General features: G+C 41.4%; 1 protein-coding gene across 1 annotated transcript; it reads right to left on the bottom strand.

Annotated features, from left to right (window-relative positions):
• Positions 1–1,211: 1,211 nt before the first annotated feature.
• LOC124255022 (cell cycle checkpoint protein RAD17-like) lies at positions 1,212–22,113 on the bottom strand. Its single transcript, XM_046688859.1, has 19 exons — positions 21,981–22,113; positions 19,949–20,077; positions 19,157–19,390; positions 18,874–18,951; positions 18,674–18,690; positions 18,250–18,416; positions 16,814–16,950; positions 15,137–15,189; positions 13,724–13,919; positions 13,006–13,114; positions 10,981–11,175; positions 9,385–9,473; positions 7,962–8,108; positions 6,897–7,046; positions 5,625–5,644; positions 4,693–4,733; positions 4,058–4,138; positions 3,155–3,209; positions 1,212–2,220 (listed from the first exon to the last, which is right to left on the bottom strand). Exons 1-19 carry the CDS (start codon positions 21,981–21,983, stop codon positions 2,004–2,006), a joined length of 2,118 nt encoding a protein of 705 aa, XP_046544815.1. The 5' UTR covers positions 21,984–22,113; the 3' UTR covers positions 1,212–2,003.
• Positions 22,114–22,193: the final 80 nt, after the last annotated feature.

Raw genomic sequence — 22,193 nt, 5'->3', positions numbered from 1 at the left:
TTGTTTAAATCACATGTCGAAACTTTGATGAAAAGCTGGCTTGACAGGAGCAATACCCATCATTATTTCATTGAAATAATCTCAAGATCACTAGTGACAGCACTTTGATGATGTCGGGCGTATACATGCAGCACAATAAATATATGAACATAATTTACAATGAATACATATTATACAACACAACCTTATTTGAACTGCAGATACTCCACATATTGAACTGATATTAATTCTACACATTGAAAACTCTATATCAACCATGGCCCTGTCTCTGACCAAGGTCAAAGCAACTGCTAGATATTCCAAGATTCAATCTTAAACCATTTGGGGGTGAATCGTCTTGACCATTTGCTTCAAAGAAATAGAACGAACTTTCAGATTGTCTCAAGAATTTAAATCTGAGATGACAACATATCTTTCTATAACGCATCTGTTTTGTTTTCATTTGTGCTTGTGTGGGTTTAGTGTATCCCCAGACATGAAATCAAACGGCATGTTTGACAGACCTGTTATTAATTATTTTTATCATTAGTCCACACCAGAACAGTTAGAGAATACACACCTACATACCCCAGTACTCGCTTGTTATTGCATGGTGAGGAAAAACCTTTTGCTGGCAAAGTTACTGTCAGGATTAACACAGTCTAGTGAATATCTGACAGTCCCAAGACGACTGTGAATCATGGTTACCCATAATGAAGTTTCACTAAAGGGTAATACATCTGCGCGGTGGGCGAGCTGGCTAAGGCACCAGGCTAGTGATCCAGCGTGGTTGAGGTGTCGAGATCGAGCCCACCTGTGACCGGGTGTAAAAACCTTGGAGTTTACTTTGTGTGCAGACTCTTTCAGTGTTGTCACAACCGCTAGTGTACAGTACACAACCCTGTGCACTTAAAACAACCCTAGAATCTGTTGGTATATGACCAGATGGTGGCCACAGGAATACGTGCAAACACCTAGTTGCGGGTACAGCAACGTGCAGTGAACATGGACAAAGTACTGTGACTATGTGTCCCAGTCCACCCAGCTGTGAATGGGTACCTCGTTAGGATGAGAAAGCCACAATAACTCGGTGGGCCAAGTGGCTGCAAGAGTTGTATACTCCCCAGGGAGTTGAGATTGATAATACGACGTTGAGATTGACATCCAATGATGGAGGGAGCAAATACCAGCACCTTGAGCATGCACTAGTTGCCTGGATATGTGCGCTATATAAATATCCTATTATATTATTATTATAATTATATATATCTCTGAACATTAAAAGGGAAATACATCTCTGAACATTAAAAATATGACGTACCTGTATGAGCTTGCGGACAAATAACTCAAACCACTGCTTGCTGAGTCTGGTGCTGACATAAGTCAATGAAAAAGTTAATAGGTAGTAAACAAACAAATATGGCTTCCACATATCATGTTCAAGCCCAGTTGTTAGAGTCAGACATATCAAGTTCATGGTCATGCAAGTGACCAACATTCTCATTTTGTCTTCTTGTGTTTTCACTGTAACCTATTCTTGCTGGTATCCTCATAGGGCTTGGAACAGTCCAGGCAGAAATTTGTAACCATAAGGTAATACTTCTAGTCTCAAGACGAAGAGAGATGAATAATGAGTGAGTGACTTGTGGGGAATCGAACCCAGGACTTTGGTGTGATGAGCGAATGCTTTTACCACTAGGCTACCCCAACACCCCAAAGAGATGAATAGAGATGAATAGAGATATGTGTATGTAATAACATAATTAACAAAAACACACTCAATAGTGAGTGATTTAATATTTAACATCACATCAGCAATTTCTCCGTCATATCGTGACGACACCCAATAACCACACATGACGACATAAACCATATGCCACACAACCTCATTTACAAACTAAAGAAATTTCATAAGCTGTTTTCAGCCTATGTGATCCTGTATTGCTTTTAGAGAAATACTTTGTCACAGTTTGTTCCTGAGAATGAAGTTTCACTCAGTAGGTCCCTGTACCCTACATGCTGGGTCATGTGAAACTGTCATCTGAGAGAAACAGGTCTTCATAGTCCTCATCGTCGTAGTCCTCTATAACTGGGTCATCGTCTTCCTCATCGTCAGGCACCTGAACCTTGTTCTGACTGAGGGGCACCTCGTCTCCACCTGCCTGTGTGGGCTGAGAGGTGGCCGGCGGGGCTTCATCCTCCCCATCCAGAACATCAGTCTCCTCAAGCTTCTCCAGCCTCCTGAAACATATAGATATCAGGGATGGGATGTGGAACATGTAGAGACAGATGAAAGCTGCAGCTGTATCAGTGTGTTGGACAAATAACAGAAGAAGAGGTAATTTTAAGACAACAGCAATGTCTGTGTGTAGCATAAAGAACAGAAGAGGTAATTTTAAGACAACAGCAGTGTCTCTCACTGTCTGTGTGTAGCATAAAGAACAGAAGGAGAGGTAATTTTAAGACAACAGCCGGTCTCACACTGTCTGTGTGTAGCATAAAGAACAGAAGAAGAGGTGAGGTGAAATTGGGTTTAACGTCGTGCTTGAGAATATTTCACTGTCTGTAGCATATGAACAGAAGAAGAGGTAATTTTAAGACAACAGCATGTCTCACACTGTGTGTGTGTGTAATGTATGTGCAGCTGCTTGTACTAGCCCAGATTTAGGCTGGTTTTATAGTGCTAGCCCACTGAGATACTATGCCGCAGTGGTCAACAGAAGGAGGCGGTCAACAGAAGAAGAGGTAATTTTTCACACAACAGCAGTGTCTGTGTGCATGTTGAACAGTGTCAGTGTGACACAAATCCTACACTGACCAATAAACATGTGAACATGAACATAAACATGGTCAGTGAATAGAATCATCATCATTACCTGTTAAAAGTTTCTAGCCATCAGACTGGCCATATTGTAAATATCCTGTAAGTTGGCTGGCCTGCCTTCATATCACAATGATGTCACAATGTGTGATGTGAAGTGACTTGCTCGTTATGTCGTAAAAGACCTAGGTCACTTAAGAGTTCGATCATTGTAAAATCTGTCAAATCAACCAGAACAGTGTCAAAAGTAGTCAGTTTTAGTTGTAGGTGTAGTTTCAATACATGTCTTTAACATGTTCAACCCACATCAGAAGGCTCATGTTGACATTTGTATGGATAACACTTTCTTCTCACCTGCCACTGCCAAAGGTGGAATATCTACACATCTCTTGAGTAAAGGAAATCTGAGCTGAAAGTAAAATATTGAGATGGAAATCATTTATACATTACACAGTACAACACAATACAAATCTGTTGTTAGCCTAAGGTCTGCAACTTTTGTAAAGAGATCCGACTTGAATCTACCTCCAAAAATACATTAAGAAAATTAATCATTAATGCATTATCAGGAAGATTAATCATTAATGTATTATTGGGAAGGAAAACTAAGTTCTATGGATAGTCAACTTCTTTATTGCAATGAGTGCGACGTTTCGGTGTAGGTACTATAGTCTGTTTGCAGTGAAAATGTACCAATGAATATCACTTTAAACAAAAAAGTAAATCAAATAATGTGAAATGAAGATTGCGAATCCTCATAACTTTACCTTTCCAATTCAACATTAAAATCTCAGAATTGTATTCAACTTAGGATAAAAGTTGTTTAACAAATGATCATAGTTTCAAATCGCTATTATTCGTATGTATTACAAGGGGGGTAGGCACATTAAATGAAACCCCGAGAACAAGAAGGGTTGGTTTCTACGGTAGTTAACGCTCATCACGAACTGCACGTGCATTTGTTTCACTATTCCAACTACTGCGTGTACCCCCCTTGTAATACAAACCAATAATAGCGATTTGAAACTATGATCGTGAACTTCATCGGTACGTTTTCACTGCAAACAGACTATAACACCGTTATCAAGCAAGTGATGTATTATCAGGATTATGCAGGACAACATTGTGTGTACTATACACATTCCTCCAGAATGCAGATGGTATTGGTGTACAACGATGAAGTAAACAATGACAGAATTATCTTCATATGGAGTTACATAAAAAGTTGACACACACTAACACAGCTGACTGGCCTACCTGGGCTGTGTAGAGTGACGTTGATCTGGTTCATGTAGGGCAGGACTTCTGTTAACAGCATCTTGGGATCCCAGTGGTAGCCTGTCACAGCAAGAGTGAGTGAGTGAGTGGGTGTGGTAGTGGGTGAGTTGGTGGGTATGGCAATATGAAAAGAAATTCAAACAACACAGTTTCTCTTTGGTGCTTTGCAGAACAGTCTAGCAAAGAATTTGTTTTTTTGACTATGCAGTATTGTGATTTGTAATAAGTGTTATGTCTGTTTCGACTCCATTGTTTTGGCTCAGTGTGAGAAAACCCAGAGATCTTGACACTCAAATATGAATAAGTGTGTTGTACAAACTATACTTAAATGAAGAGTGAAGGCATGAGAAAGTGGATTAGGGGAAGATTAAGAGGAAAACGAGAGCCCAAAGGGGATGATTCACAGGGTGTTGATGGGGTAGTGAATCTAACACCAGAGCAGATGGAGACAGTGATGAAGAAAGATGCGGTGGACATCTACTACTCTTGAGAATTGCTCGTAACCATTGATGATTAATAATCATAGACCAATAACACAACAATACAATCACTTTATACATTTACAATCACATTATACATTTACTTGCAATAATGCTAAGCTTTTGGTATCTTACCTTTAAACAGAGCAGAAGCAGTTTCAATATTCCTTTTTTGCCTGTAATAAGAGCACAACGACATTTTATCAAAGGAACAATATTATAGGGGTGAACTATTCATAGTTCAATCATAAAATACATCTCATTGACTCAGGATATAGTATCCAGTGGTCTGATGTCAAAATTCACTAAGCAGTGTTGTGTTCCTTAAGTGTGACAAGATCTGCTGAATCACTTTGTCTGCCAGTCACTTTGTCTGTTTCCAGTTGTTTATGTTCGTTTGGGGCCTCTTTTGCTTTAGTTCCATTTCAGTCTGATGTGTTGGGGTGCTACTGAAAAACTGTTCACAGCAGCATTAATCCAAACCAAAGGCATAATTTGTATATTTGTCACTAATGCACAGCAGTTAACTGACTGCACAACGGATATACCAGCTGCACACCAGATAAACCAGCTGCACAACAGATATACCAGCTGCACAACAGATAAACTACCTGCACAACAGATATACCACCTGCACAACAGATAAAGTACCTGCACAACAGATAAACTACCTGCACAACAGATAAACACCTGCACAACAGATAAACTACCTGCACAACAGATAAACTACCTGCACAACAGATAAACCACCTGCAGAACAAATAAACTACCTGCACAACAAATAAACCACCTGCAGAACAGATAAACAACCTGCACAACAGATAAACTACCTGCACAACAGATAAACTACCTGCACAAGAGATAAACTACCTGCACAAGAGATAAACACCTGCACAACAGATAAACACCTGCACAACAGATAAACCACTTACACAACAGATAAACCACCTGCACAACTGATAAACTACCTGCATAACAGATAAACTACCTGCACAACAGATAAACCACCTGCAGAACAGATAAACACCTGCACGACAGATAAACGACCTGCACAACAGATAAACTACCTGCACAACAGATAAACCACCTGCAGAACAAATAAACCACTTGCACAACAGATAAACTACCTGCACAACAGATAAACTACCTGCACAACAAATAAACCACCTGCACAACAGATAAACTACCTGCACAACAGATAGACACCTGCACAACAGATAAACCACCTGCAGAACAGATAAACACCTGCACAACAGGTAAACTACCTGCACGACAGATAAACTACCTGCACAACAGATAAACCACCTGCAGAACAAATAAACCACCTGCACAACAGATAAACTACCTGTACAACAAATAAACCACCTGCACAACAGATAAACCACCTGCACAACAGATAGACACCTGCACAACAGATGAGTCTTCAGCTTAAATAAATGCCCATGCCTAATGAAAGCAACTGGATGATTTGCGTCAATGCAGTTAAGGGGAGATAAGTCATATTCACAGGGGTATTCATATCAAAGGTGAGGTGAAATTGGGTTTAACGTCGTGCTTGAGAATAGTGCGCTCATATGACGACGTGCATGCATGTGTATGTGTATGTGCGGCTGCTTGTACTAGCCCAGACTGAAGCTGGTTTTATAATGCTAGCCCACTGAGATACCATGCCGCAGTGAAGCATGAATACCCTACTCAGACACATTATACTGACTATGAGCCGACCAGTCCTTGTTGTACCCATTAATGCTGAGCGCCAGGCAGGGACCAACAAGTACCATATTTTAACGTCGTTTGGTATGACGCGGTCGGGGATCGAACCTGCGACCTTCCACTCTCTGGGCGGACGCTCTAACCACTACACCACAGAGGCGGTTATTCATATCAAAGAGTGAGTGAGTGAGTGAGTTAAGTTTTACGCCGCATTCAGCAATATTCAAGCTATATGGCGGCAGTCTGTAAATAATCGCGTCTGGACCAGATAATCCAGTGATCAACAGTATAAGCATCGATCTGCACAATTGGGAACCGATGACATGTGCCAACCAAGTCAGCGAGTCTGACCACCGATCCCATTAGTCGCCTCTTACGACAAGCATAGCCGCCTTTTGTGGCAAGCATGGGTTGCTGAAGACCTATTCTACCCCGGCTCTTCACGGGTCCATATCAAAGAGAGACTGACTGACTGACTGGGTTTGGTTTTACGCCGCTTTTAGCAATATTCCAGCAACATCACAGCGATTTTCAGGTATATACCGGAGAACGGAAACACTGATTTAGATTGTATAATGACAGTTTCCAATTTGTGTGTCACTGTGATACTCCCCCCTCAGTGTTACCTGTCTCTGTATCGTGAACCACTGAGACTTGTGGATCGGTTTCCAGCCCAACCCAGTCCTCTTGCTGTCATGGCGGGCGATGCTGGAGTTGGAGTGAATCACACCCCGTGTAGCTATAGACGCAGCATAGTTCTCCATCGCTGAGCGAGACTGGGGATACAATAAACAGGCCTGTGATCCCTCATATCAATGTGATATTGATACAGATAATGTCAAATTCAAAGATACACATTTGTCATGTTTCACAAAGAAACACACACACTTAGTCACAGATGATAAAGATTCAAACACGATGCAATTTCTTCATAAGGAGAAACATATAAAATTTCAGCTTCCTAAGTTTGGTCAGCATGTATACCACACTCCGGCACAGTGATGACTTAGCATAACATCACTGCCACAGGCTGATTTGCATATCACGTGACCGGACTTTTCTCTTGTTTGTTATCAAACGCACGTATTCATAATAAGAAGAGACTGGCCTTACACAAGCTTTTTGGCGGGCTCTTCACAATGTTTTACATTGTTACATATATATTCTTCCACAACTGCGACAGTAAGGTCTATGACAGTACATATTTAGATATCAAACTGGTTGCATCGTTTGCTCCCTGTCGGCTTCGATGACAGCACGTGGAGCCGTACAACCTATGTAAACAAAGGATCACTACGCAAATCGAAATAGTGTTACATGTTTTAGGATAGTTTCTCAGTGAAACTAAGCCATTCTATCAAAGATGTTTAATTAGATGTTTAGGCTCGTCAATAATAAAAGAGTTAAGAAATATGTACTTTATTGAATGGACGGTGCAAGATGTGACGAATCGTCACATTTTTCTGGCCTGTAGCAGAGGTACTATGCTGGCTGGCCGCATGGAACTCTGGGTAGGAGATTGCATGTATACCTGCAAAATTGCTAATGCGATCGTAAACAATATTCACTCACACAATCCTCAGGTTGACAATTCAGAGATATTTACAGCGCCCAGAATGCAAACCAAACATCGGGGAGAATATATGACATTCTTAAGTTTCTTAGCCAATAACATTTCGTATCCCACTTACTGCCCACTCTGCAGTGAAGAAGTCGGCATCACTGATGTACTGACTAGCTCTCACAACGTCATCGATGTCGGTGTAGAAGTCCACATAGTTTTGGTGCAAGAAGCTGGCAAAGTAGTTACCTGACAGGTGTGACTTCTCTACAACCTCCTGTAATTACAACATTACAACATGCACCAATGTCAGTTTGTGGTTGTTGATTAATGCCTTACCAAATATTCCTGCTATATCATGGGTGCCTGTAAATATTTATGTCTGGCACACACAAATTGGCCCCACGTCTTCGGTTTGTTTGTTTGTTTAACACCACACCAAAAGATCAATCCAGTGATTGACATCATGAGCATCGATTGACGTAACTGAGATACAATGGAATGCATCAACATTGCTAGCGAGTCTGACATCTGGTCCTATTAGTATCCTCTTAGTATCCTCTTGTAACACTGACTGACTGACTGAGTTTGGTTTTACGTCGCTTTTCTTGTTGATTCCAGCAAATCATCAACATACACCAGAAATTGGGCTTCACACATTGTGCCCATGTGGGAATTCGAACCCGGGTCTTCGGCGTGATGAGCCAACGCTTTAACCATTAGGCTACCCCACCACCCCCCTCTTGTAACAGGGCAGTGGAGTTACCTAGTGGTTAAATCGGTCACTCGCCATGCTGAAGACCTGGATTCTATTCCCCAAATGGGTACAATATGTGAAGCCCATTTCTGGTGTCCCTCGCCATGATATTGCTGGAATATTGCTAAAGCGGCATAGAACTAAACTCATTCACTCCTCTTACAACATGCATGGGTGGCTGAAGACCAGCTCTGCAAAGCTTGATTCTCAAAGGTATCTGCTTTTAGCTTGACCAGTTTTACAAGAACTTTAGACTCAATACAGAGAGGTACCTACAGAGATGCCAACCCTATTTTGGGCCTAAGTGTAACACTAGAGGTCAAAAAGTGTAATTTGGACCTAAAAAGTGTAATACTTGTCTGCCAATCGCTTCAACATGGTACACGTTTTCACGAAAGGAAGATTCTAGACAGAAACACATGTGACCAATCATTATGAAGCTCCATACATCGAAAATTGTTGGTCATGTGACTCAAAATACTTTAATTCCTTGCGAGTTAATTGGAATGAGTGCGATGCTAAGAGTAAGCGATTCCTATCGGTGTAAGGCCATTCTGCACCCCTGCACCTGTGCGTTACGAAACACTTCCATGTGAAACTTTATCCACTTTATTGATTTTCGTAAAACGAGTAGAAAAGCGTAATTTTCGCAGATTAAGTGTAATGGCGTAATTTAATGGTCAAAATTGTAATAATTACGCCTAAAGCGTAAGGGTTGGCATCTCTGCACCTAGTACACATCTCTAGAACCCTAAGAAAACATCCGTCTTTCAGACAATGAGTGAAGTGTACTCACCTCTGGGTTTAGGAGCAGTGGGTCTCTGTCGTGTTGAGATAAACGTGATGGCAGCAGGCAGTGTTCAGGAAACTCCTTGGGGTCCCCACCTACAAGGGGACAGAAACATCCTGATCATCTTCATATTGAATACTTGAGTAATCAAACACTTCCTCCTAGTGCTGGGACGGGTACTCGGGTACTCGGGTACTCGAATCCGGGTCGGGTATAGCTGGAATCGAGTACTATTTCTAGGAATCGAGTACCCGGAAAAGGAGAAGGGCACATAATAACTGGTCTTTTTCATTATTGACGTAACACACATTTGCATCATATTGGTATTGTCCGATTAATGGAGGTCATTATTAACGACTGTAATATATGAGCAGTGAGGAGTCAAGTAACAGTAACAGCGGTAACGAAAAGTCCTGTGTTTTAACGAGGAATGCATGTAATGGTGTTACTCTCTATATTTGTTAAATAGACGTAAATTAAATATCCTAAGTTCAGTTTCAGTGTCTTATTGCCATCCTTTCAAGGTTTGTATAAAAATCTCTGTCAACTCGTGATTGAATATTCCAAAAAGTTGACAGAAGCGCTTTATTCCTTACATTTCCGGGTACTCGATTCCGATTCGGGTAAGTACATGCAGGTACTCGATTCCATTTTTTCTTACCCGTCCCAGCCCTACTTCCTCCATCAACCCTGGTGGGAAAATAGTGAGGAATAGGGCCTAGTATCTGACAGAACTGAATAGCAGGTGTTTTGTGTGGCCTGGTTTATCCTCTGGCTTGACAATGTGGACTGTAGTTCACAAACTTGAATATAATATTTATACACCACACACCATGAACACAACACACACTAACCTACCACTGAGTAACAGCACTAACATCTATATAGCTAAAGGTAAAGTGCTCCCATTCACCTCTTCACATAGATGGAAACATGGATTAAGCTGTGAGCCTGATTCAGTTTTGTTAATGTTAAAAGTATATTTGAGGCTTGTAGTATTTCATTCAACCATTTTGTTGTTATTGCTACATATATCACTATTCAGGCTAGTTGACATTCTTCATTAATTTTCATCCTTATTTTAATCAGTAAAATTCGTAAAAATAAAGAAAAGGGTACATGTTGCAACCACCGGGCTCCATTGTTCTTGCCTTGGGTGCCAAATCTTAGGAATGACAAGTCTTTCTGGATGATCAACTTCTTTATTGTACAATAGCGACAATTCGATATAAGATACTTCTACTGTTTTCAAGCATGATCAGACCCGTGAAGATCCGGGGTAGAATAGGTCTTCAGCAACCCATGCTTGCCACAAAAGGCGACTATGCTTGTCGTAAGAGGTGACTAATGGGATCGGGTGGTCAGGCTCACTGACTTGGTTGACACATGTCATCGGTTCCCAATTGCGCAGATCGATGCTCATGCTGTTGATCACTGGATTGTCTGCTCCAGATTCGATTATTTACAGACCGCCGCCATACAGCTGGAATATTGCTGAGTGCGACGTAAAACTAAACTCACTCACTCAAGCATGATCTTATCCCCAAACGGGAGCAAAGACAGATCCAGGTAAATTTGCATCAGTGCCAGTATATAGCTTACGTTTACAGTACAACACCTTGCCGATAGCATGAAAGAGGAAACAGGAGGTGTCCCTGGCTCCGATTGAGGACCCTGCCTCAGTGTTTGTGTCCTTTCTCTGACTGGTCTCATACTTCAGTCTACGTCCCGAGCCAGATGAAGACTTTTTTGGTGCTGTTCGTTTAGGTGTACACTTGTGCTTCAGGTCTAATGTATCTGCAAGAAAAACACAGCAGCATTAAGGTAACTGGTAGTCTTTCTATGAAACACACATTGTCAAATTTCTCAGTTAGTGAATAACATGTAAACAGCAAGCATTTGTTTATCTGTAATAATCAGTTATCAAAGATATCATATTTATATGAAAATATGCTCACTTCTATTTAATATCTTACATTCAGCCTCACATTCCATGAACAAATGAATGTTGTGAAAGTAGTTTCAAACAGTTCAGCCAATGAAATGTGAAGGAATGGAAAGAGATATGTGCACACTTTGCAAACATTACAAATATGTGCACCAAAATATTTTACCTCAGGGTGATAGAGATGTAACAATATCCTGGACAGAATTACTGACATTGCTTTGTTTCATGCTGTCATCATCTCATCCTAATCTTGAACTTGTCTCCGAATATCTCTCCCACATGTTATTGATATCAAATCTCAAACTGCCCTCTCAAAATTCAAAAGAGGTGAGGTGAGGTGAAATTGGGTTTAACGTTGTGCTTGAGAATATTTCGCTCATATAACGACATGCATGCGTGTGTATGTGTATGTGCGGCTGCTTGTACTAGCCCAGACTTAAGCTGGTTTTATAGTGCTAGCCAACTGAGATACCATGCCGCAGTGAAGCATGAATACCCCACTCACACACATTATACTGACTCCGACCCGACCAGTCCTTGTTGTACCCATTAATGCCGAACGCCAGGCAGGGACCAACAAGTACCATATTTTAACGTCTTTTGGTATGACGCGGTCGGGGATCGAACCCGCGACCTTCAGCTCTCTGGGCGGAGGCTCTAACCACTACACCACGGAGGCGGCCCTCAAAATTCAAAGGAGATTTACAACACAACATGCAGTTTTGTACAAATGAATATTCTATTGAATTAGTACACTGTCCTGAAGGAACCTTAAGCAAGAACGGATCCACTCCATGAGTATAAAGACTGGGGACTGAAGTCCTTATACATTATACACTTTGACAGCATCCAATATATAGTATAGTTGCTTGTTTTAATCACAACTAACTGTGTAATTGGAAAACTAATTCTGGCAAGGGATCATTTGAACAGATCCAAATGGACAATGGTCCATTTGTCATAATGGGCTGAAGATATGCAGGACAATCAAAGATGTTTTTAATGTTTTTCTTCTAGTCTGGCCAATTAGGCAGACCTACCCTGACTACAGGCAAACTGGGCCGGAGGCCTTGAATACAATAAACTTGACTTGACTTGACTACAGGCAAACTGGAGGGAGTTGATGGCGGACCTACCCTGACTACAGGCAAACTGGAGGGAGTTAATGTGGACCTACCCTGACTACAGGCAAACTGGAGGGAGTTGATGGCGGACCTACCCTGACTACAGGCAAACTGGAGGGAGTTAATGTGGACCTACCCTGACTACAGGCAAACTGGAGGGAGTTAATGTGGACCTACCCTGACTACAGGCAAACTGGAGGGAGTTGATGGCGGACCTACCTTGACTTCAGGCAAACTGATGGGAGTTGATGGCGGACCTACCTTGACTACAGGCAAACTGGAGGGAGTTGATGGCGGACCTACCTTGACTACAGGCAAACTGGAGGGAGTTGATGGTGGACCTACCCTGACTACAGGCAAACTGGAGGGAGTTGATGGCAGACCTACCTTGACTACAGGCAAACTGGAGGGAGTTGATGGTGGACCTACCTTGACTACAGGCAAACTGGAAGGAGTTGATGGCGGACTTACCTTGACTACAGGCAAACTGGAGGGAGTTGATGGCGGACCTACCTTGACTACAGGCAAACTGGAGGGAGTTGATGGCGGACCTACCTTGACTACAGGCAAACTGGAGGGAGTTGATGGCGGACCTCACGTCTCCTGCACTGGACATGGCAATGGACTCAATGACCGGGGACGATGGGACGGCAGATATTGACCGCTGAAAAACATAGTTGCCATCGTACATAACTCACTGCATAGGGTAACAAAGATAAAGAATAAAATAAAATCTGAAACAGAATATAGGAGCTGATTTGATGGCAGTATCAGAAGAGAAAACAAAAATTTAATTTAAAATACTGAGTGATACATTTACAAGTATCCTAACTCCACATTGAAAATATAACTCATCTTTCAGTTGAGCTGTGTAAAGAGTTGACTGGGTTGACCAATGTAAACAGGAAAAAGAAAATCATTTGAAAAAGAAATTAGTGGCTGGCTTATTTCTTTCACATATAAAGCACACATATATTGTTAGGGTGTATTTTGTGTGGTCCAGAGAGGGCAATTCACTCTGCAGAGTTGCCTCCCTTGTCAGTGAAAGGATCCGCCAGTCATGGGTTTGAATTCCAGACTCAAACCATCAATGATCTGTTTACAGTCAACACAATACTGTGATCACAGAAATCACAATAGTTCTAAATGTCTAAAATTTTCATCACTACAGGCTGCCCTCCCCAATACAACTGACATGGTTTGATTCAAGTGGATTGACTTAGAGGCAGCACACAGAGTATCTCATAATAGAATTATCAATACATTGCTGTACCTGATTATATTCTGAGTTTGCAATCCTGGCCAGCACTTTCACCATCATGGTGGGAGCCACAGGGTTGAAGCTGATACTTTCAATACAGATCTCAGCCTGGAGGTCTGCAGGGAAGAGCTGTCTCTCATTGGATTCCCCACTAGTGGTGTCGCTGATAATGAACACCAGGGGGCAGCGTCCAACCTGTCTGTACTTCCTGATAACAGACAACTCTAGTCAGAACACAAAACATGGTATGTCTCAAATAAACATTGATAGCTCAAATCGTCATGACAAGTTTCAGCTACAAACGTTTTACATGTCATATTGTTTTGAATATTATCATCTTGCGTTGCATTTGATATTCATTTACAAGGATGACAAGCAATAACTTGATCCTCATATAGTACATCTCTTTCAGTCCCACACCTCAAAGGGGACACAAGAGGATTATCAGATGTTTGTTCATCAGCTTCAATATCACATCAATGACAACAACCGCCTCCGTGGTGTAGTGGTTAGAGCGTCCGCCCGGAGAGCGGAAGGTCGCGGGTTCGACCCCTGACCGCGTCATACCAAAAGACGTTAAAATATGGTACTTGTTGGTCCCTGCCTGGCTCTCGGCATTAATGGGTACAACAAGGTCTGGTCGGCTCGGAATCAGTATAATGTGTCTGAGTGGGGTATTCATGCTTCACTGCGGCATGGTATCTCAGTGGGCTAGCAATATAAAACCAGCTTAAGTCTGGGCTAGTACAAGTAGCTGCACATACACATACACACGCATGCACGTCGTCATCTAAGCGAAATATTCTCAAGCACGACGTAAAACCCAATTTCACCTCACCTCACCTCACCTCACCTCACCTCACCTCACCTCAAAGACAACTGTTGCAATCTTTGTACCGCTTGTACAAAGATCGTGGTCGGCGAGCTGGCTAAAGCGCCAGGCTAGTGATCCAGCGAGCATGAGGTGCCGGCATCGAGCCCACCTGTCACCGGGTGTAAAAACCTTGGAGTCAACTTTGTGTGCAGACTCTTTCAGTGTTGTCACAACCCCTAGTGTACAGTACACAACCCTGTGCACTTAAAAGAATCCACGAATCCGTTGGTATATGACCAGATGGTGGCCACATGAATACGTGCAAACACCTAGTTGTGGGTATAGCAACGTGCAGTAAACTTGGACAAAATACTGTGTCTATGTGTTCCAGTCCACCCAGCTGTGAATGGGTACCTCGTATGGATGGGAAAGCCGCAATAACTCAGTGCGCCTAGTGTTATACTCCCCAGGTAGTTGAGATTGATAATAAGATGTGCCGTTGAGATTGACATCCAATGATCGAGGGAAAAACTACCAGCGCCTTGAGCATGCACAAGTGCGTGGATATGTGCGCTATTTAAATATCCAATAATGATAATAATGTTCTGTACCTGAGTATATTGTGAAATAATGAAGAGTCACGGAAGAAAATATTGGGTAGTTCCTGAAAATAAAAATATATACATATATCATTGTTCTAACACAAATTACTTTCAACATGCTGAACATAAAGTGAACCTACCTATTATTCCAGTTTAAGTCACATTGTAGAGAAGATAGCAAAAAGTGTGCATGCTCTGCTGAATGGAATAGAATAGAATAGTTTCTTCCAGCCTCTTTTATGAGTGATACGGGAAAGTTTTCCGAAAATGCACATGTCATGCACAATTCTTTTTTTATTCATGTTCGAAAATGTTTTGTCTTTTGTTGCCCAAATGTTTGTAGCACATGAATATCAGATGCTGTTTAGCAGTATCACTGTCACTTGTGAACATGGTCAGTCACTGTTGTCATGTAATAAAATATGGAATTTTGCAATGAACGCAGAAATATGGTTCCAGTCTCTTGTGTACATGGGCACAGCAAAGCCCATGTCAGCTGTTGTCAGTGTTTCACAAAATTTGGGGTGAATTTCACACTTTTGTTTTAATTTCTCAAGCTTATCATGTATTCAAAATGGAAACTATGGCAGCCAAAGGTGTACATAAAGGTAAAAAGGCCTACATTGTGACAAACATCACAACATCGCAAAATATGAGTGAGTTTGGTTTTCTTTGTTACTTTTGGGGTGGTGGGGGTAGACAAGTGGTTAAAATGTTCGCTCATCACGCCAGAGACCCTGGTTCGATTCCCCACATGGGTACAATGTGTGAAGCCCATATCTGATGGAATATTGCTAAAAGCGGCGTAAAACCGAACTCACTCACTTTGTTAGTTTTAGCAAAGGACCAGTGGTACATCTTCCAGGGATACAAGATATCGGTTTCAAACACTGTACCATTTTGGGAATCAAACCTAAGCCTTCAGCAGGACAGGTAAACACATTCTCCACTGTGCTACCCCACCACCCCTCATACCTCACAATTACTAGTGACTGAGTGAACAATCTATTGCAGTTTCAATATGACAGCCATGATTCAAGTTGTCAAGTTATGCTTGGTCAGGTGAGGCTTGAAATTAGCGTTAAGGTGAGGTGAGGTGAAATTGGGTTTAACGTCGTGCTTGAGAATATTTCGCTCATATGACGACGTGCATGCGTGTGTATGTGTATGTGCGGCTGCTTGTACTAGCCCAGACTGAAGCTGGTTTTATAGTGCTAACCCACTGAGATACCATGCCGCAGTGAAGCATGAATACCCCACTCAGACACATTATACTGACTCCGAGCCGACCAAGCCTTGTTGTACCCATTAATGCTGATCGCCAGGCAGGGACCAACAAGTACCAAATTTTAAAGTCTTTTGGTATGACGCGGTCGGGGATCGAACCCGCGCGACCTTCCGCTCTCTGGGCAGATGCTTTTAGCGTTAAGACTGACTGACTGAGTTTGGTTTTACGCCACTTTTAGCAATATTCCAGCAACATCACCGCGGGGGACACCAGAAATGGGCTTCACACATAGTACCCATGTGGGGATTCGAACCCGGGTCTTCGGCGTGACGTTTAGCGTTAAGACCCCTTAAGGCCTCCAATGTAGTTTCTTGACAAGAGTTAACAATACAAATAAAGCTCTGACAATGGAACCAATTTTGAGGTGAAAAATGGAAAATAGTGAAACAAGGTCTTACCTCTATAAAGATTATCTTGTGACTAGACGACAGGGTGTCGCCTATCTGCAGAGATGAGTATTTGTTGGCTCGTAGCAGAAAATTCTTGAACTGTGTCGCTTGAGATTCTGAATAGCCCGAGTCTAGACGGGAGTGTGCTGGACAGAAAAGTACATATCTAACCATGATATTATAAACATTATAAGACCATGAGAACTGTCTCTCTTGGACTGATGTGTACTGGCTTGGGGACAAGTGAAGTAAGGGAGGCAACCCTGATCTTTGATGAATTTAATGTTTTCTGAAAGATACCTATCCTTATCATGTAAATAGTTATGAAATACTACGGTCGTATCAAATATACAACCAATATTGTGGAATAACACTACATGTCCAAACTACTATCAGTATACCGCAACATGTTCAATGAGGTGGGGTGAGGCAAAGACTTTTGAAGACTGGAGGTGAGGTGAGGTGATATTGGGTTTAACGTTGTGCTTGAGAATATTTCGCTCATATGACGACGTGCATGCATGTGTATGTTTATTGCCGCGAGCGGCACTCAGCAATATTCCAGCTACCGATAATACCGTGATGACCCTTAGCTTGACCCTTTGATGAGGTCAAAATGGTATGTTTGGTACATAAGACGACGTGCATGCATGTGTATGTGTATGTGCGGCTGCTTGTACTAGCCCAGACTGAAGCTGGTTTTATAGTGCTAGCCCACTGTGATACCATGCCGCAGTGAAGCATGAATACCCCACTCAGACACATCATACTGACTCCGAGCCGACCAGTCCTTGTTGTACCCATTAATGCCGAGCGCCAGGCAGGGACCAACAAGTACCATATTTTAACGTCTTTTGGTGTGACACTCTCAGGGCGGACGCTCTACTCACTACACCACAGAGGCGGTTTGAAGACTGGAGGGACATGAATGCATATACATGTATCTCTGTTGCGGCTTGTACTTGTCAGGGAATGTGCCCAGTGATGGTTGGCTGGTTTGTTGTTGAACGCCGCACTCAGCAATATTCCAGCTGTATGATGGTTGACTGTAAATAATCAAGTCTGGACCAGACAATCCAGTGATCAGCAGCATGAGCATCTATCTACTCATTTGTCAACCAAGTCAGCGAGCCTGACCATCTGATCACCTCTTATGACTAGCATGGGTTGCTGAAGACCAATGCTAACCCAGATCTTCACAGGTCATATGCTCACTGAAATACCACACTGCAGATGGACATAATACCCCACTCAGACACAGGAAACTGACACCTTGTCAGGCAGGGTGACAACAAGTGCCACCATTTACAGAATTCAGGAATGATGCCACCAAAGGACTTAACCACCACCCTTCTGTTCCCAGGTAGATGTTGTACCCACAACACCTTGTAGACAAGGTAGATGGTCAAAATTTCACAAGGATTAAACATATATTCATTCCTTACCAAAGGAATTATAAGCTGATGGCAAGAGCTGCTCAGAGTTGTAGCTTGGCTGTATTGGGTTGGTCCATTCCTGTACCTCAAGTCCAAGCTCCTTGCAGAGTACTTGGACCGTGGCAGTCTTCCCCACCCCAGCTGGGCCTGTTAGAAGTAAGATGGGGGGCTCCATGCTGGAGGTAAAGAGTGAATGAGAGTTTAAATGCTGCCATCATCCCATGCACAACAAGTCAGTACTAGCTAGTGTGTAATACTACTGATGGTTGCAATAGTACCACTTTTAACTGAAGATTACATATGAAAACCAACTGACAGCAGATCAAAGGAACACTTTCTGCCACAACTCATAGATATCACAGTGACCTGTAAAATAAATCTAGATCAGAAAAAAAACCAGTGATCGATATCGTAAGCAACATCCAACACTAACCGAGGTACAATGACATGCTGTCAACAAAGTAAATGTAACCAACCATCTGGTCCACTAGTCTTTGACATTGACAAGCATTTGTCAGGTCACCTATTCTAATCCAGAATCCCAGCAAAATGAATGAAAGCTCTATGATTATGATTTTTGTCACGATAGCTTTGTAGTAAGACATGAATGGATGAGTGTGAGGGATGACAAACCTTTGGTGTAGACATAGTCCTATCTTGAAGCCATGTCTCGACATCATCAACTTTCTTCTTGTGAACTGCTAAATCACCCTGGAAAGAAAGGCTTGGCGTAAGTGTCCGTTCAAATTGACTGATGCTCAAAGATACATTACATGTTCATCAAGCAAACATATATATAAACAATCACAATTGTATGAAAAAACAGCTGAAAGGCTTAGCAGTGTGACTGAATGCCTCTTAGACATGTAAGACCTATTCACTTATTTACATGACATATTTGGGATTTATATCTTACTTTATTGCTTGGCTTGTGTTTATCTGCCCAGAGATCATCTCTGGAGATCTTCTTGAGTTTCTTCCCCTTAGCAGCAGTGGAGGGCTGGTGTATGGGCTCAGGATGTACACTGTCCCTCATCCGCTTCTTGCTGTGAGATGTTGTAGCATCTGACAGCTGGGACGAACATGCTGGCTTTGACGGGAGGAAGGCAGCAAAATCATCAAATGATGAACTAACCCATTTAATGGACTTCTAGAACAGAGAATAACATTCAAAACATGACAACATTATAAATTGCGTAACTAAAGAAAACAATCCTATATACAAAAAATTCAAGTTATCCGGGGTAATAAAGTCCATCATGCTGTAAGTGCTTAGACAACATCCCTGCAACATGGAGTTCAGCACTATATAAGTGACCATATTATATAAAAATTCTACATTGTCAGGGGTGGAAATAACTTTAAAATTGCTAGTGTACTCCGGTACAGTGGCACACGTAAAATCACTTGACATGATAATTTTTCCACTACACCGTCCGTTTTCTTGTTGATTTTTTAAATAAACAACATAATTAACATCGGAAATCAACTGGACACCGGTACAGTGTGATATACAAATTTGCTTGCCCGACAGAAAATAACACTGGACTCGGACGTCGGGCAATGGGTTATTTCCACCCCGAAATTGTACAAATGATGTGTGTTTCAGGAAACTTATTGAGGTGAAGACAATAACTAAAGGCAGTCAACCTAACCTGGCTGTTCATGTTACTGTTACTTTTATTCATCATGTTCATAGACAGAATACCTTTTGGGATGGGACAACTTTTACAATGGAGATGTCCGTATCATCATCGGAATCGTCAATTTCAGGGGTTTTGCTGCTGGATTTCTTCTTCAGAAATCCTCCCAAAGTAGATTGCTGGCTGAGTTTGCTCTGAAAAAAGTAATATGTCCTTTCATATTGTTTATCATCTTTAACCATGTTATTGTTAACAGTGGTCAGAATGTTACTGTACATGTTTTAATTACAGTAATGATATTACACAAAATACTGAGGATACTGAATATTTGCTATATAACTACATTCAAACAAAAGAGTCACTGGCAAATATTTATGGTGAACAATGGTAAACAATGGGATCTAGTAAAGGTACATATCTTGCACAGTGTTTCCACTGATTTAATTATTTATCGGACACTGTGTCTGGCGACCTAAAATTTTACCGGTCATGAATGAAAATATCCGATTACCATACTGTAAGTTCTCATTTTAAAGTTATTTTTAGCCTGGGTATTTCAAAAACATAACAATTTTTGCGACCACAGCCAAGACTGTCATTTCGCATACCCATGATTTTTTATTTTAATACATGATTATTTACCGGACACAGTGTCTGGCTGGCTTTTAATTTACCGGTCCCTAACGAATGTTTCCGACGATTTTCAGGTATATACCGGAGAACAGAAACACTGTTGCATGAACATGATGAAAACCACTTACAAGTTACATCATGTGAAAGCTGTACCCAGTGTATTTGTAAAGGCACTTACAACCTTGTTTCCAATGGTAACTGCATTGCCTCTACTCCTTGCACATGCCATCTTAGCAGGAATAAACTTCAGCATGTTCAGTAGCAGAAGTCTTATGACTCCATACATATCTAGTAATGTCTAACATTTAAAATACAGACCATGAACACTGTGACACTAAGAAATATTGATGATCCATGATGATACAAATAAACATTATTTACCGATGTTCATAACAATGCATAGACATGTATTGACACCTCCCTACTGCCTCAACTCAAAAAAACAAAAACAACATATAGATATAAAACAACAACCAAAAGCACTCAGAATCATGCACATTATACCCTAGCAATATGATCATGATGATACTGATGTCCCACTCTCAGTTTGTGCCAATATTCTTCAATTTACTAACACTATCCCCAACATAGTAAGATGTAACCATGGTAAATGGTATTGACGGTGAAAATGACAATAAATACACATTTCTGATAATATTTCACTGAATTCTCAAAGCAACTTATTCTTCGCAATATTTACTGTTTCTTACTACTATCCGAAATTGAAAAAACTGGGGGTCGTCATTTGTGAACTTTTAAGCTAAGACAACAAAAAAAAAGCAGCTTATTTAATACTGGTTATTGTTACTGTGAATTGGGTAGTGCGTTTGCTTATTACTTATTGTATAACACTGCACCCAAATTTCAACATTATTCCTGCAACGTGACAGTGGCTGGTAAATAACGGAGTATGAACAAGGCAAAAATGTGATTGGTATACTTTCAACAGTAAGAGTTCCGCCCGTACCCCCCGCTTGAGATGTATTCTATTTATTAAGGTTATTTTGAGGGTTTAGGGTTAGGTTTGTGGTTAGATTTTAGGGTTAGGGTTAGGTATAGGCTGTTTTAAAAAAAACATAGGCGTATATTTTTTGGCATATAATGATTAACAAAAATACGGGGTTACGGGCGGAAATCTGTCCCTTTCAAAGAACCCAGACCTCTGCAGTTTATTGTAACTAATGACAGTCTAGATATGTCTGAGAGCGACTGTCTGTGTGTATGTTGTCAGTTTGTTGTTTGTTTATTTTGTAACGCCCTCAGCAATATGGCGATGTCTGGAAATAATTGAGTGTTGCCTAGCTTGATTAAAATTCATCCCGGTAAATTGTACTACTCCCCAGAGTGACTGACAGTAATTTGGTAAATGTTGGTGAATGTTTCACTAGTTTCAGTTTCGCGAGTTAAGTGAGTGTGATAACATAGCGGCATGAAAACGGATAACCACATCGAGTTCTATCTTACCATTGCGATTCCTTAATTCCGAACCAATAATAGCGCAAGTCTCATCAACTGTATTCTCTTGTTTCAGCGTGTCAGTGCAGTAGTTTGTTTTGAACAAACGACACCACGACGGACTTTTGAACGCGCCGCCATGTTTGTTTTTACCGGAAACGCACAGTGCAAAAATGTGGAATTTGTCTAATGTGTAATACGGAATATAGTGAGGATATAATC

Source organism: Haliotis rubra, unplaced genomic scaffold (assembly GCF_003918875.1).
Source record: "Haliotis rubra isolate DU_JTF1 unplaced genomic scaffold, ASM391887v1 Scf59, whole genome shotgun sequence".
Classification (NCBI taxonomy): Eukaryota; Metazoa; Mollusca; class Gastropoda; order Lepetellida; family Haliotidae; genus Haliotis; species Haliotis rubra.
Note: the sequence above shows the minus strand (reverse complement) of the source record. Positions and strands in the feature narration are given on the sequence as shown.

Coding starts and splice junctions, on each gene's coding strand:
- LOC124255022 (XM_046688859.1), bottom strand. Junction 13,920..15,136: donor TTATTTCACAATATACTCAG/GTACAGAACATT, acceptor GTCTGTTATCAG/GAAGTACAGACAGGTTGGAC. Junction 4,139..4,692: donor TGCTTCTGCTCTGTTTAAAG/GTAAGATACCAA, acceptor TTGCTGTGACAG/GCTACCACTGGGATCCCAAG.